Source organism: Phyllostomus hastatus, unplaced genomic scaffold (assembly GCF_019186645.2).
Source record: "Phyllostomus hastatus isolate PE091 unplaced genomic scaffold, TTU_PhHast_1.1 phas_contig_16, whole genome shotgun sequence".
In the NCBI taxonomy this organism is placed as follows: Eukaryota; Metazoa; Chordata; class Mammalia; order Chiroptera; family Phyllostomidae; genus Phyllostomus; species Phyllostomus hastatus.
The window spans coordinates 1,019,440-1,033,317 of record NW_025333643.1 but is presented as its reverse complement, the minus strand read 5'-3'; the positions used below and the strand labels follow the sequence as shown (position 1 = coordinate 1,033,317).

General features: G+C 39.1%; 1 protein-coding gene across 10 annotated transcripts in view; it reads left to right on the top strand.

Moving 5' to 3' along the window:
- The window catches only part of TFDP2 (transcription factor Dp-2), a 163,283-nt gene that overhangs the window by 96,767 nt on the left and 52,638 nt on the right, over positions 1–13,878 (top strand). The window contains exon 1 of one of the 10 annotated variants that reach the window (XM_045832110.1): positions 1,860–1,904. The exons of 6 other annotated variants lie outside the window; for them this stretch is intronic. Coding sequence is in view for 1 of the 4 variants with exons in the window: in XM_045832105.1 (XP_045688061.1) it covers positions 9,686–9,716 (31 nt within the window). In the remaining 3 variants the exon portion in view is untranslated. Of the gene's footprint in view, positions 1–1,859; positions 1,905–7,884; positions 7,938–9,677; positions 9,717–10,018; positions 10,122–13,878 lie in introns of those variants that run through there. 3 more of the 10 variants (XM_045832111.1, XM_045832105.1, XM_045832107.1) reach the window with 3 other exon arrangements.

Sequence of the window (13,878 nt, the reverse complement as noted above, 5' to 3'; positions counted from 1 at the left end):
GGGGATGATGCTCAAACCAATGGAGCTATGCAGCCAAGGCGACGTGAGAGCTTTAAGCTTTGCAGTTGACTCTACTTTCAGCCAAGGCTAAGGGTCACTGCTCTATAGGCTGACAGAAATCCTTGCAGGCTGTTGGGAGACTTTGTGAGGTCTGGAAGATTTGCATTAGCAGATGGAGGAAATATCAAATGACATTTACATTATTATCACTAAGATATTCAGAAAAAGCAATTGTTTTATTGTGTACTAAGAAAGATAAAACACAACTCAGGAAATGAAAATCATTTCATATTCCTGGAAGAGAAATGTAAGTATTTAAAAATTGACAGTTCTTTCCAAAGCAAATAAAAATTATGTAACACCATTTCAATCAAATCTTACTAGAGTTTTTAAAAACTATTAATGTCTCCCACCACCCAGATTTTGGTTTCCAATACTATTCTCCAACAAAGGGATCCAAGGCTTCTTGGAAAAATAGCTAATCTAGTTTTGGGGCAGCAAATATGCAAGCTAACCTGGAGTGTCTTGTAGTACCAAAAAATAAGAAAATATTATTAGTAAAAAAAACAAAATGGTGGAAAGTGCCAAAGCCTTGCAGGAGCCAACCCGAAAAAGCTCCCAGTGGCCAAATGAAGTGATCTGAGCAAATAAGTAGATGATGAAACATTAGGTTTTAACCTAAAGTATAAAATAAAAATACATCAGTACATATTTATCTAAATAAGACTGAGTAAATATGTGGGGGAAAGAGACAGCTCCCATAGAGAATTCCAAATAATTTATGTAGATAAGACCCCCCAGGGGCAGAAAGCTTCATCCTCCAACCCCCCTTGAAGGTGTGGGCTGAGTGTAGCATGGCACTTCCAAAGAGGAGCTCATGGAAACACTGGGTGGCTGTGGAGGAGTAACTTCACAGCGGAGAAACCTAGAAAAAACACCGCCTTGGCCAGGTAATCCTTAAGGTTGATTTTCTCAATCGTAAATCAGATTGATAGCTTGTACCCTTGATATGATGTGATGAGGTCTTCCTCTCATGACCCATAAAATCCTAGTCTAGCAATGAGAAGAAAGATCAGACAAATCCAGGTAATGTGGCGTTCTACAAAATACCTGACCAGGACTTCTCAAAGCTGTGGCAGACATCAAAAAACCAGGCATCTGAGAAATTGTCACAGACCAGAGGGGGCTTAAAACATGATAACTACATATAATACAAATAAATAAATTGAATATTGTCATTGCAAGAAAAAATGGGGTAGCAGAATGGGATATTCACAAAAGAAGAAATGCAAATGGATAACAAAAATGTGAATATGTGTCCAATTTCTCCAGTAATCAAAATGCAAATTTAAATGACAAAAGTTCATGTTTGCCGGTCACATTTAGCAGAGGGATCTATTTATTTATTTATTTATTTTTTGTTATTATCCACTTTAGGGTGGTAGGAGAGAGTATGGGACCTCACAGAGTGATACAACCTTTCTGGAGGATAATTTACTCATACATATCAAAAGTCTTGAAAATATGCATACTCTGACTCAGCATTTTCTCTTCTGTGGATTTATCCTAATTAAAAAGGATCTGTGGGAAGATTTTAGCAAAAGATAGTTTATATTCTCTGACCCAGTAGAAACCCCTTTGGCATGTTGTGATTAGAAAAGAATGAGAGATTTAAGTGTAGAAATGTTAATTATGTAATTATTTATAATGGCAAAACATAGAGACTGTGTAAATACTCATTATAGGGAAATAAAATACAACACACGTTCATGACTGTGTTCAACAAATATTTATTGAGGTCTGATAATCCTTGTGTTCCATTTTAGGCTTCTGCTCAGAATGGCATCCATGCTGCTGGTTCTTTCCCTGTGTGCTTTGCTGTAGCCCCAGATAAGGAAACAGAAGTGGGTTTCTTCTACTATTTTGTGTACATAACCAAAATTACTTACTTTTTTTCCATAACCATTCCATTATGTGTATTTTATTTGTTGTCCTCAGTTTCAATGTATTTGCTTTATTTTAGTTATGGGTATTATGTGAGCCTTTTCGCAGTTCTGTTTTTCTGCCTGAAATGCTCTCTTCCCCACTTTATGGCTGGCACCTCCTCATCTTCCAGGTTGCAGGTTAAAATCACTCCCCGGAGAGAGATCTTCCTGGACCATCTTGTCTAAAATAGAGTACATGTAACACCCCTTCCCAGCTTTCTGATGCCTCCTGGTTTCTTTCTAGTGAACACAATAGATATTTTTGTGTTTACTTGCGTATAGTGTTTCCTCCATTAGACTGTCACTTCCTGAGGCTAGGGATTATATCTTTTCCTTCACCAGTGTATTTTTAGGTCGCCTTCTAATGTCTGGCACATTGTCAACATTACTAAATATGTGCAGATTGGGCGACATAGTTAACTTTGCAGCTTTGACAATAATAGCTCATCAAGAATTTATCACAGACTGCAGTGTGGTGATGGCCAGAGGGAAGGTGGCCAGGGGCTGGGTGGAGGTGTGCAAAGAAGGAGAAATGGGGACATCTGTAAGAGTGTCAACAATAAAATAAAGAAAAAAAATAACCATGTAGACTGTGGTCGAGTAGCTCAGTTGGGTTAGAGCCAAGGTTGCAGGTTCCATCCCAGTCGGGGCACACACAAGAAGCAACCAGTGAATGCATGGATAAGTGGGGCAACGAAATCGATGTGTCTCTTTCTCTCTCCTTTCCTTCCTCCCTCTCTAAAATCAAATTTATCATGTAACTTAACTAGAAGTTTTGTAGTTTAGATCGTAACAAGTGTATTCTTTAACACATTTAATGTATCTTGTCTATATTGGTCTTGATATTTTAATGTATTTTATGTAGGAATGTAGAGGAGGGTGGTTAAGTTAGACCATAGAGACAGAGGGAAGAGCAACTCTTCTATTGGAGGTGGAGCTACTTCTGGATGCTGAGGAGTGGGTAGGCTTTGAAGAGGTAAAGAAGAGGGGAAGACATTTTGGACTATTGCTGTATGTGGCTTTATTTTTACAGCTTTTTTTAGTGTAGTTTTAGGTTCACAGCAGAATTGAATAGAAGGCCCAGAGATTTTGCATACTGTACACCTTCTGCATTCACTACTGCATGAGTTTTTAGTTTTTCAATTTTAAAAAAATCCTCACCCAGCCCTGGCTGGCATAGCTCAGTGGATTGAGCGTGGACTGCAAACCAAAGTATCGCAGGTTCGAGTCCCAGTCAGGGTACATGTCTGGGTTGCAGGCCATGACCCCCAGCAACCGCACATTGATGTTTCTCTCTCTCTCTCTTTCTCCCTCCCTTCCCTCTCTAAAAATAAATAAATAAAATCTTTAAAAAAATCCTCACCCGAGGATATGTTTATTGATTTTTAGTCAGGGGGTGGGGTATGGGAGAGAAAGTTAAACATCAAAGTGAGAGAGATATATGGATCAATTGCCTCCCATATGTGCCCCAGCTGGGGATTGGACCTGCAACCTTCTGGTGTATGGGGTGACGCTCCAACCAACTGAGCTACCTGGTCAGGACTTTTGAAATTTTTGTACTGTGGTAAAATACACATAACAAAATTTCTCATCTTTGCTGTTTTAAAGCATTCCAGTTCAGTGGTACGGAATACATTCATCGTGTTATGCAACCACCATGCTCTACATTCCCAGAACTCTTTGCGTGTTGTGGAACTGAAACTCTACACCCCACTTGCCCCTACCCCTAGAACCTGCCTATATGATATTGACTGCTAGGTATCTCATGTAACGGGAATCATACTGTATTTGTCTTTTTGTTTGTTTGTTTTTGTTTTTTAAAGAGGGGGAGTGAAATATCAATGTGTGGTTCCCTCTCATGCATCCCCCACCAGGGACCCAGCCCGCAACCCAGGCATGTGCCCTGACTGGGAATCAAACCAGCGACCCCAGTTCACAGGCAGGCACTCAGTCCACTGAGCCACACCAGCCAGGGCTGTATTTCTCTTTTTTGACTGGCTTACTTCACTCAGAATAATGTTCTCCTGGTTTATCCACACTGTAGTATATGCCAGAATCTACTTCCTTTTTAAGGCTGAATCATATTCCGTTGTGTGTATATTCCACCCTCCTCCCCCCCTACAGCTATCAGTCTGTTCCATGTTTCCATGTTTTTGGTTCTATTTTCTCATTAGTTTATTTTGTTCATTAGATTCCAGTTATAAATGAGTTCGTATGGTATTTGTCTTTTGACTGGCTTATTTCACTTAGCATAAGAGTCTCCAGTTCCATCCATGCTGTTGCAAAAGGTAGGAATCCATTCTTTCTCTCTGTTGCGTAGTATTCCATTGTGCAGATGTACCACAGTGTTTTAATCCACTCAGCTACTGATGGGCACTTGGGCTGTTTCTAACACTTAGCTATTATAAATAGTGCTGCTATAAACATAGGGGTGCATAATTTCTTTTGATTTGGTGTTTCAGGATTCTTAGGGTATATTCCCAGCAGTGGAATCACTGAGTCATAAGGCAGTTCCATTTTTGTTTTTGTTTTTGTTTTTGTTTTTGTTTTAGGAAATTCCATGCTGTTTTCCACAGTGGTTTTACCAGTCTGCATTCCTACCAATGGTGCACCAGGGTTCCCTTTTCTCCACACCCTCGCCAGCACTTGTTGATTTATTAATGATGGCCGTTCTGACAGGTGTGAGGTGATATCTCATGGTTTTAATTTGCATCTCTCTGGTGGCTAGTAATGTTGAGCATCTTTTCCTATGCCTATGGGTCCTCTGTATGTCCTCTTTGGAGAAGTGTCTATTCAGGTGCTTTGCCCCTTTTTTAAAAAATATTTTATTTATATATTTTTAGAGAGAGGGGAAGGGAGGGAGAAAGAAAGTGAGTGAAACATCAGTGTGTGGTTGCCTGTCATGTAGCCCCTACTGGGAACCTGGCTTGCAATCCAGCCATGTGCCCTGACTGGGAATCAAACTGGTGACCCTTTAGTTTGCAGTCTCACGGTCAGTCCACTAAGCCACACCATCCAGGGCCTTGCCCATTTTTTAATTGGATTGTTTGTCTTCCTGGTGTTGAGTCGTATGAGTTCTTTATATATTTTGGAAATAACCCCTCGTTCATCGTATCATTGGCAAATATGTTCTCCCATAAGGTTGGATCCCTTTTCATTATGATGATGGTTTCTTTATCTGTGCAGAAACCGTTTAATTTGATGTAGTCCTTTTTTAATTTTTTCCTTTATTTCCCTTGCCCTAGGAGATATATCCGCAAAAATATTGCTATGTGGGATATCTGAAATTTGACTGCATATGTTTTCCACTAGGACTTTTATGGTATCTTGACTTATTTTTAAGTCCTTTATCCATTTTGAGTTTATTCTGGTGTATGGTATAAGTTGGTGGTCTAGTTTCATTTTTTTACATGTACCAGTCCAGTTCTCCCAACACCATCCACTGAAGAGACTATTTTTATTTCATTGTATGCTCATGTCCACTTTGTTGAACATTAATTGACTATAGATACTTGGGTTTTTTCCTAGGCTCTCTATTCTGTTCCATTGACCTATGTGTCTGTTCTATGCCAGTGCCAGACTGTTTTGATTACTGTGGTCTTGTAGTGTAGTTTGATGTCAGGTATGGTGATCCCGCCTACTTTGTTCTTCTTCCTCAATTACTGAGGCTATTCGGGGTCTTTTTTGGTACTGTGTATATTTTTGGAATATTTGTCCTAGATCTGTGAAGTATGCCATTGGTATTTTCATAGGGATTGTGTTGAATCTATAGATTGCTTTGGATAGTATACACATTTTAATGATGTTAATTCTTCCAGTCCATGAACACGGTATATGCTTCCATTTATTTATTCTTCATTTCTGACTGGTTCTTTTTTATGGTTTCCTAACCCTTTCTTGCAGTCTGTGATCTAGTTGAGCCAACTAATTTCCTTGAAAGTCAAACTAGTTTGATTGAGTTTCTATCCTTTATAACTAAATCAATACCTGAATTTGGATCAAGCATTCTGACTCCAATGTGTGTGCTTTCTCCAAATGTTTTGTATCTACAATGTCCAGTATAGTAGCTGCCAGCCACATGTGGCTGTTTACGCTCTAACATGATTCTAGTACAATTGGGAAATTGAAATTTTTATTATATTTAACTTAAATCAATTTATTTTTTAAATTTTTTATTGTTGTTCAATTACAGTTGTCCCCATTTTCTCCCCATTACTCTCCCCTGCCCTATACACCCTCCTCCTTCCACTTTCAATCCTACCCCTGCCCCCACCCCCCCGGAACTTTAATTAATTTAAATACATGTGGTTAAGGCTGTACTGAAGCTCTAGAAGGTCATTGGAATTTCTTCATTGGAATTTCTTTTGTCTTTTTTTTTTTCGTTTTCATTTATTGATTTGGCCGGGGGGAGAGGGGGAGAGAGAGAGAGAGAGAGAGAGAGAGAAAGAGAGAGAGAGATATCGTTCCACTTCTTTATGCATTCATTGGTTGAACCTTGTATGTGCCCTGACCAGGGATCGAACAGGCAACCTTGGCATATCAAGACAACACTCTAACCAACTGAGCTATCTGGCCAGGGCTCTTTTGTTTTGTTTTAAATCAGGGAAGTGGTGTGTGTTTTAGAAAAAAACTGGAAACATGACTAGGTGTTTTACTAGAAAATGTGAACATGTTTAGGAAACCAACATAGCTAATTTCCATTCCCTCATAATATGGATCTGGTAGATACATTTAGCAGAAATGGGACAAATAAAAACTATTATCGTGTTATTATAGTGTCATTTCTGCCTATAGAGAATATCAATGGATTTATTTGTAAACTGTAGTAAATATTTGGTCAGGTTACCAAGAAACATAGCCAACTTTAGTTCAAATAAATGAGCGTATAAGTCTAGAGGAGAGAACGCCTGGCCCCGCTTTGGTGTTTCCTAGATAATCAATAGCTGTAAATAATATTTTGCTTATGTGGACTTTCTATGTAAGATTAAAGAGAAATTATTTGAGAGGACCCACATAAGATGCATTCTTTGATGCCAGTGGGAAGGCTTGTGAATTTCCCCGCAGTTGCCCTGCACATTTGGGGGAGAGAGTAGAGGAACACAGGGGCAGTGGTCTGCTCGCTGCCTGCTGAGCAGGGCTCGTGGTAGATTTGAAGGGCGGTGTGAGGGGAGAATTGGCACTGGGGAAAGGGCACTGCCAAGGAACGCAAACAGGGAGGAGGAGGTATCTAGAAGACTGAAGATAGGCTTATCACCAGGTCTGTGGAGTGGACAGTAGAGGGCAGGCCAGTTTGCTGTCTAGCTCAGTGCCTGGTGCTCAGCAAGCTCTTGTTAGAGGAAAAAATGAATAGAAGGAATAGAAGAATTGCTAAGGAATAAAGGAATTGCTCTTGTGGGAAAAATGGAATCCTACTTTGGCCCTACCTTTTTTTTTTCAAGATTTCATTTATTTACTTTTAGAGAGAGGGAAAGGGAGAGAGAAAGAGAGGGACTCTCATACATGCCCCAAAAAGGGACGAACCCACAACCTAGGCATGTGCCCTGACCAGGAATCGAACCAGCAACCTTTTGCTTTGTGGGACAAAGCCCAACCAACTGAGCCACACTGATCAGGGTGGCCCCACCTTATTTTTATCTACACCTGACCTCAGCCATCACATGTTTTCCTGACCTTGGGTTGCTGTTGGATTTATTGTTAGAACCTATACTAAATGCATGAATATTATAGTTGAACTTTTAATCATTGTCCAGCTCTGAGGAATCAGGGTGGGGTGGGGTGGGTTGGGAGTGCTCTGCTATTCAGAAGTGCGGTGAGTGTACCTGAGCACTGGGAAGTTTAATATCCTTCTTTTTTAAGACTGCGACAGAGTAGGTGTTACCATATCTAGTCTCTGAATCCCCTGGCCCTGGGTTGAACATGGTGAGCACTTCTGGCTGATCTGATAGGTCAGAGGTATGTGCTTGTTTTCTCTAGGTGGTTTGGGGAAGGCAATCCGGATGATCAGAAGCAGAATAGAGAGTTTAACATTATTTTCAATAGGATATATAAATGGATGCAAACATGTAAGATTTTAATACACAAAACTGATTGGATGCTGTGTAATTTCTAAGTTTCTTCTTTTTTATTCAAAACCCCTCTGAAATCTGATGTTCCATAAAATCTTTGTGTATAGAATTTACCTGATTGCTTTACTCAAATATTTTAATGAATTCCGCATCTGATAGTGAAAACAGATTTTAGAATCTGAAAAGATACAAGACCATATAGGTTGTATTTTCAATGTTTAAAAAACATTTTATTTATTTACATATTTACTTTTAGAGACAGGGGAAGAAGGGAGAGCGAAACAGAGAGACAAACACCAGTGTGAGAGAGATGCATCGACAGGTTGCCTCTCATACACCCTCACCTGGGGACCTGGCCCTCGGCCCAGGCATGTGCCCTGACTGGGAATTGAACGGGTGACCTTTTGGTTTGCAGGCCAGCACTCAGTCCACTGAGCCACATGAACCAGGGCTGTGTTTTCAGTTTTAAGTGACTATATATTTAAAGCGCAATTTAATTTGCACCTTTATCATTTTTGACACATCTCTGTAGGCATGTAAGTGTAACATGGTACCTAGGCTGTTTGCAGAGTTTGATTAAGAAAAGGTCTCTTTGATCTATTTCATTCAATAAATGTTTATCTGAGTATCTAGCAGGCACTGTTTTAGACACTGGAGACACAACCCTGAAGAGAGGCTGACGCTCCTGGAGCTGATGTGAAAGTGTACTTTCAGAGGGGCATAGTTCAGATTAGGTGGTAACTAATAAAATAAGCAAAGGTACCTTAGTCATCTAGGAGGGTTGTACAGGGAATTGAGATATAAACTAATAAACTCACTGAAGACAGAGATTTTTGTTTCACTTTTGTCTGTTGTGTTCACTGTTCTATCCCCAGAACCCCAAACAGTGTGTGGCTCATAATAGGCATTCAGTAAATATATGTTGTTGGTTGAAGGGTTCATTATTGTGAATTTGTATAATCACAGACATATACTTCAGTAAATACTTTTACGTTTAACTAGTTGAAAATCTTCTAATCTCAGTTACCTTATTTTTATGTTACTACTTTTTGTTTATTCTTGTGCCCAAATATCAGTGTGCAGGAAAACCTTATTAAGTCCTCTGGTGATCCAGTATTGCAAAGGATAGATAGATTTGGAAAGCAACTGAGGAAGTCATCTTTTATTCGACTTCCTGCCTAGGAAAAACTGAATAAAATGGTTATGTACGTAGTTTTAATTAATCACTAAAAAAACTAGGACAACATAATTGGGCTCTCTCTTGGGCAAATGGAGAAAGGTACTTAACCCTAGGTATAAAGGTACCAACCTGAAAATATTAGAACTTCGAACTGTGTGGGAAAGTGGAAAAAAAAATCGAGCACAACTAAGCTGCTCTTTGTTGATATCAGAAATGGGCCTGTCACTCATTTTGGCATTGAAGCATAGCCTCCTATCTCAGGGGGCAGGACCAGGACTTTTTCTTCCTCCCCGGAGAGCTGGACAGTTATTACAGGTTGAAAAGCCCTGAGCAGTTTTTCAAGAGTTTCTCCTCCTTTTTTTTCCCCCCTCTGAAACTCATGGTGCTTTTGCTCTGCTTTCAAGATGCATTAAGATCTGCTTTGTGACTGCTTTGGAGCCAGCAAATACCCTGACATGTATAATTCGAATTATGCAGGTTTCATGAGTAAGTTTAATCTTATTTTTTAGCTAGTTAAAATTCAAGTGCTCTTTAGAAAAATGGGGTTAGGCATTATAGCGTTTCACCACTTTTATTTCAGGCATATTTTAAGCAACCTTTACTTTTAAAAAGCAAGATTTTACATAAAAAGGTCCCTTTGTCTGTCAAGACCTGCACTTTCAGTTTCTTTTGAAATGTCGTTGCATTAGATGGTATTCATATGTCTTCTGAAAGACAATTAACTCACCAGTTTTCTTGAGCACCTTTTTAGTTTTACTGAGAAGTATTTTAAATTGAGCTTTCTGAGCTCGATTACTTATGTCTGACACAGTCTCAAGTTTCCAGTGAATGGTAACAAAGACTGTGGAGTGTTGTTGGTACTGCAGTGAGAGGCATGCTTCTTTAGACCAGGTAAGAGAGATCATTTTGTTTCTTACTGCTGGGTGAGTTTTTACAGCGCTTATTTTATATTCTTTCAACAGCAGCAATATCAAATTGATAAATAGCCAGAGGCACGTTGAATTCAAGACGTCCTTGCTTGTTGCAGACAGGAAAACTACAGAGTATGGGGGTTGGGGTGGGTGGGGGGGAGGGGTAGAGTAAGCTTAGTTTATCACTCAGTTACTTATATAAATCAATTAAAATGTGAAAATAATTCCGGAGCTCAGTTTTCTTCATTCAGGAACTAAAGAAGCAGTTGAGGAAATGCATAATTTTAAAGGTACTTACTTCATAGTTATTACTTGTAAATGCAATCCAAATGATAGTATTTACTTTCATTTCTTTCCAGTAGTTAATAAAATAAGCTTTGCTCTCAACTGTACATTTTTTTTCGCATTCATGAAAACTTTTAAATTGTCCACAGAGAAATATGTTCCTTCGGGATCCTGGGAATAAACCTGACACTTAAAAAAAATTCAGCTTATAGCTGTTTCATTCCTTTTTCCTTTTTTTTCCTAGTACATTTTTCTTAAAAAGTATTTGTGCTTTGAAAATGTCAGCTGTATTCTAATGAAGCCCGGGCATTGTTTGCTCATAAAGGGGCCGGTGCATTCCACTGCTTTATGGTTTATTATGAGGCACAGTGTGCGAGTGTGGGTGGCACCATTTGGTGTCTGCCTCTTGGGGTAGTGACTGCCATTATGTTAGTGTTGGATTGGCAAAGAAAATACAGCATGCAAGATCCTATGTGAATCAGCGAAGAAAATCTAACCTAAATAATGGTGAGCGAGCCAGGAATGTGTGACAACTTGAGTTGATCATTCCAAGAATACTCTTGAAGTTTTAGTTACAATATTTACCAGTCACATCCCTTGTTTTTTGATGTATGTAACACTTACTCATTCTTTGAACTTTAATAAAGAAGTCATTGTTTCTAAATAAACTATGACATTTGAAGTAGATACAGTAAAATGCTAAAGAATACATTTACTTGCAAGTTTTAAGCAACTTAGTGTGGGTGGGGAGGGCGGGTGGGAGAGGGAGAGGTCAATCAGAGAGCTTTTCTTTCAGCTAGGAAAGCCCTGGTGAAGGAAAAAAGCAACAGATGTTTCTTCTGTTACAATTGAGGCTGTTTCATTCAAAATTCACAGTAGCTGAAATGGGGAGGGGAGGTCATAAATCTGACTTAATCAGTGAATAAATAAAACCTAATCATTTAAATTTATTCTTTTATATTCAGGAGTTGAAAATCAGTATAGGTAAACATATTCTGAGTAACATACCTTTTAAATAGGCTTTTTAAAAAAATCTTAAAACATTGTCTGTAATTCATGGAAATGTGAGAAAGTTAATTTTAGTGCATAGAAGTGGTCATCAAATTATACAGAATATTAGGGGAAGCTAAGCCACATAAACATGTGAGGAATACTGAGGTTGCAACAGTTTGTAATTGCACAACGGGCGCTACGGCTCAGAATGAAATCGCAGTATCCTGTGCACATAGTGTTAGTTCATTTTATCTTCAGTGAGGAGCTTGAGACTTACTTCAGATCTTTGAATAAGAAATGTGGGAGAAATATGTTGAGCTTATTTGAAATGATGTGTTCCAGGGTGCCTCTAAAAAGAAATATAGTCTGGATTTGGTTGCTGCTGGAGAGAAGGGAAAGGGGGCTGTGTATCTGCTCAGAGAGTGGGAAGGAAGAGCTTGGAAGCCATGTGCATGCCCTGGGAGCAGTCAAAATCTAAAAAAAAACCCAACAACTTTGAATCTGTGGGATTCATAATGAATAAAAACCTTCCCTTTTCTAGTAACACGAAGAGGAGTTCTGTGCTCTTGGAAAGTGTACATTTAATACACATTACAAAACTTTATGCAATTTCTTAAAAGTTAACTGTAAAACCAGGGTGGCAGATCTTTCACATATTAGGCACTAATTAAAAATTTGGCATACCCTACACTGTAAAATTAATAATAATATGTAATAGCCAAAAAATTATTTGAGTCATATTTCAAAATTTGTCTATGGAGAAAATAGTAAATGGTTTTCTAAGTGTTTAATTGGTCTAAGGTAAAGACTATAAAAGCTGTGAACTTTCAAAGAGATTATTAAAAATTTCTCTTGCTTTTAACTAGGATCTGTGGGCTACCCTGAAGATTTTCTTTGCTTTAAATAATAATACCAGAATTTAAAGATTCTGAAGCTTTTCAAATCATTGTTTTAATTAAGATTAAAATAAGATTCTAAAATTAATCTAATTACCTTTGGCTTTTTAAAGGAATAACATTATGTAGCAGTTGAGGGTTTTCTTCCTCTTTCAGATAAGTAAAATAACTTACATGGGGTTTACAGTGGATTTACAAATTATAGATTCGACTAAAGGAAGAACATTTACAATTTTGACCAAGAAATATGTAACTGATAGAACAGACAGCCCTAGACAGTATTGTGGCCCCCAATGGGACATGTGGCTGTGGTGGCATCATGGGCTGCACTTATCAAAAGTGCGTGTCACTCACGATTGGGGATGTGGCATCAGTTACTTCACAAAGAAAACAAGAGTCGGCCGCAACAGTGCGGAAATAATTGAGACTGTTGACCCTTCCAACTAAGAGCAATATATACTGAAAGAAGATTTCTGGGGTGAGGTACCTGTGGTTCTTGCCTTATGTATGAACTCTTCAGCACAAAGCTGAGGTTTGGGAAATCCGAGCCTGAACTCTAGTCATTGTTCTGCCCGTCAGAACCCCCAGAGAGGGACCGGTCGGGATGTTCTCTCTGCTTGCAGATGTGTGTGCAGTTTGGAGCGGTCTCTGGGGTGGAAGTCGGAAGATTTGTCTGATGCCTATATTTTTTTTTTAAAGAAAACTTATTATTTAGGAGCAGGTAAAATAGTATGTGTATTGTGCTCTAAGTATATATACAGTCATACCTCAGTTCTCATCAGCTTCAGAACTCGCCAAACCCTGTCCTGTCACATTTTGATGAGAAAAAAATATTTCAGCACTCTGCGCTTGCTCAGGACTCATCATGCTTGCTAGGACTTGTATGAGTCACGGAGCCGACCTGCGAGAGAAAATGCTCCATTTTTCGGCACTCGTCATGAGTTCCAGGACGAATTAACGAGTACCAGGGTACCACTGCTTTTAAGTATATTAATACTATTGTGCTAACAGGTCCAGGAACCTATCATGTAATAGAATTACTTCTTTCTACCAAGTTTCAAGGAACCAATTTTCAAATGAACTTTTTGGATCTTGACTCTGAAGCTAGACATCATCAGCAGGGGGGCTTTCTTTTTGGCACTCAGCTCACTTGTGTTGCAAAGTTTGGCGACTCTCTTGGCAAATTTCTCTGACAGAACAATAGACTGTTAACTGAGCACTTACTATGTGCCAGGTATACCCAGTTGAATTTATAAAGGTTTGCAAAATCTTTTAATGGATAAAATTTTAATACAAAAGATTTTGTTGATACTGATGTCTAACTTTAAGATTTCTTGCTCTTCACAATATGATTTAAATGTAGCTTCAATAATAGCTCTCCAGTCCTGGCTGGTGTGGCTCAGTGGATTGAGCCCTGGCCTGCGAACCAAAGGGTTGCCGGTTCAATTCCCAGTCAGGGCACATGCCTGGGTTGCAGGCCAGGTCCCCAACAAGGGGCACATGAGAAGCAACCACACATTAATGTTTCTCTCCCTCTCTTTCTCCCTCCCTCCCCCTCTCTCC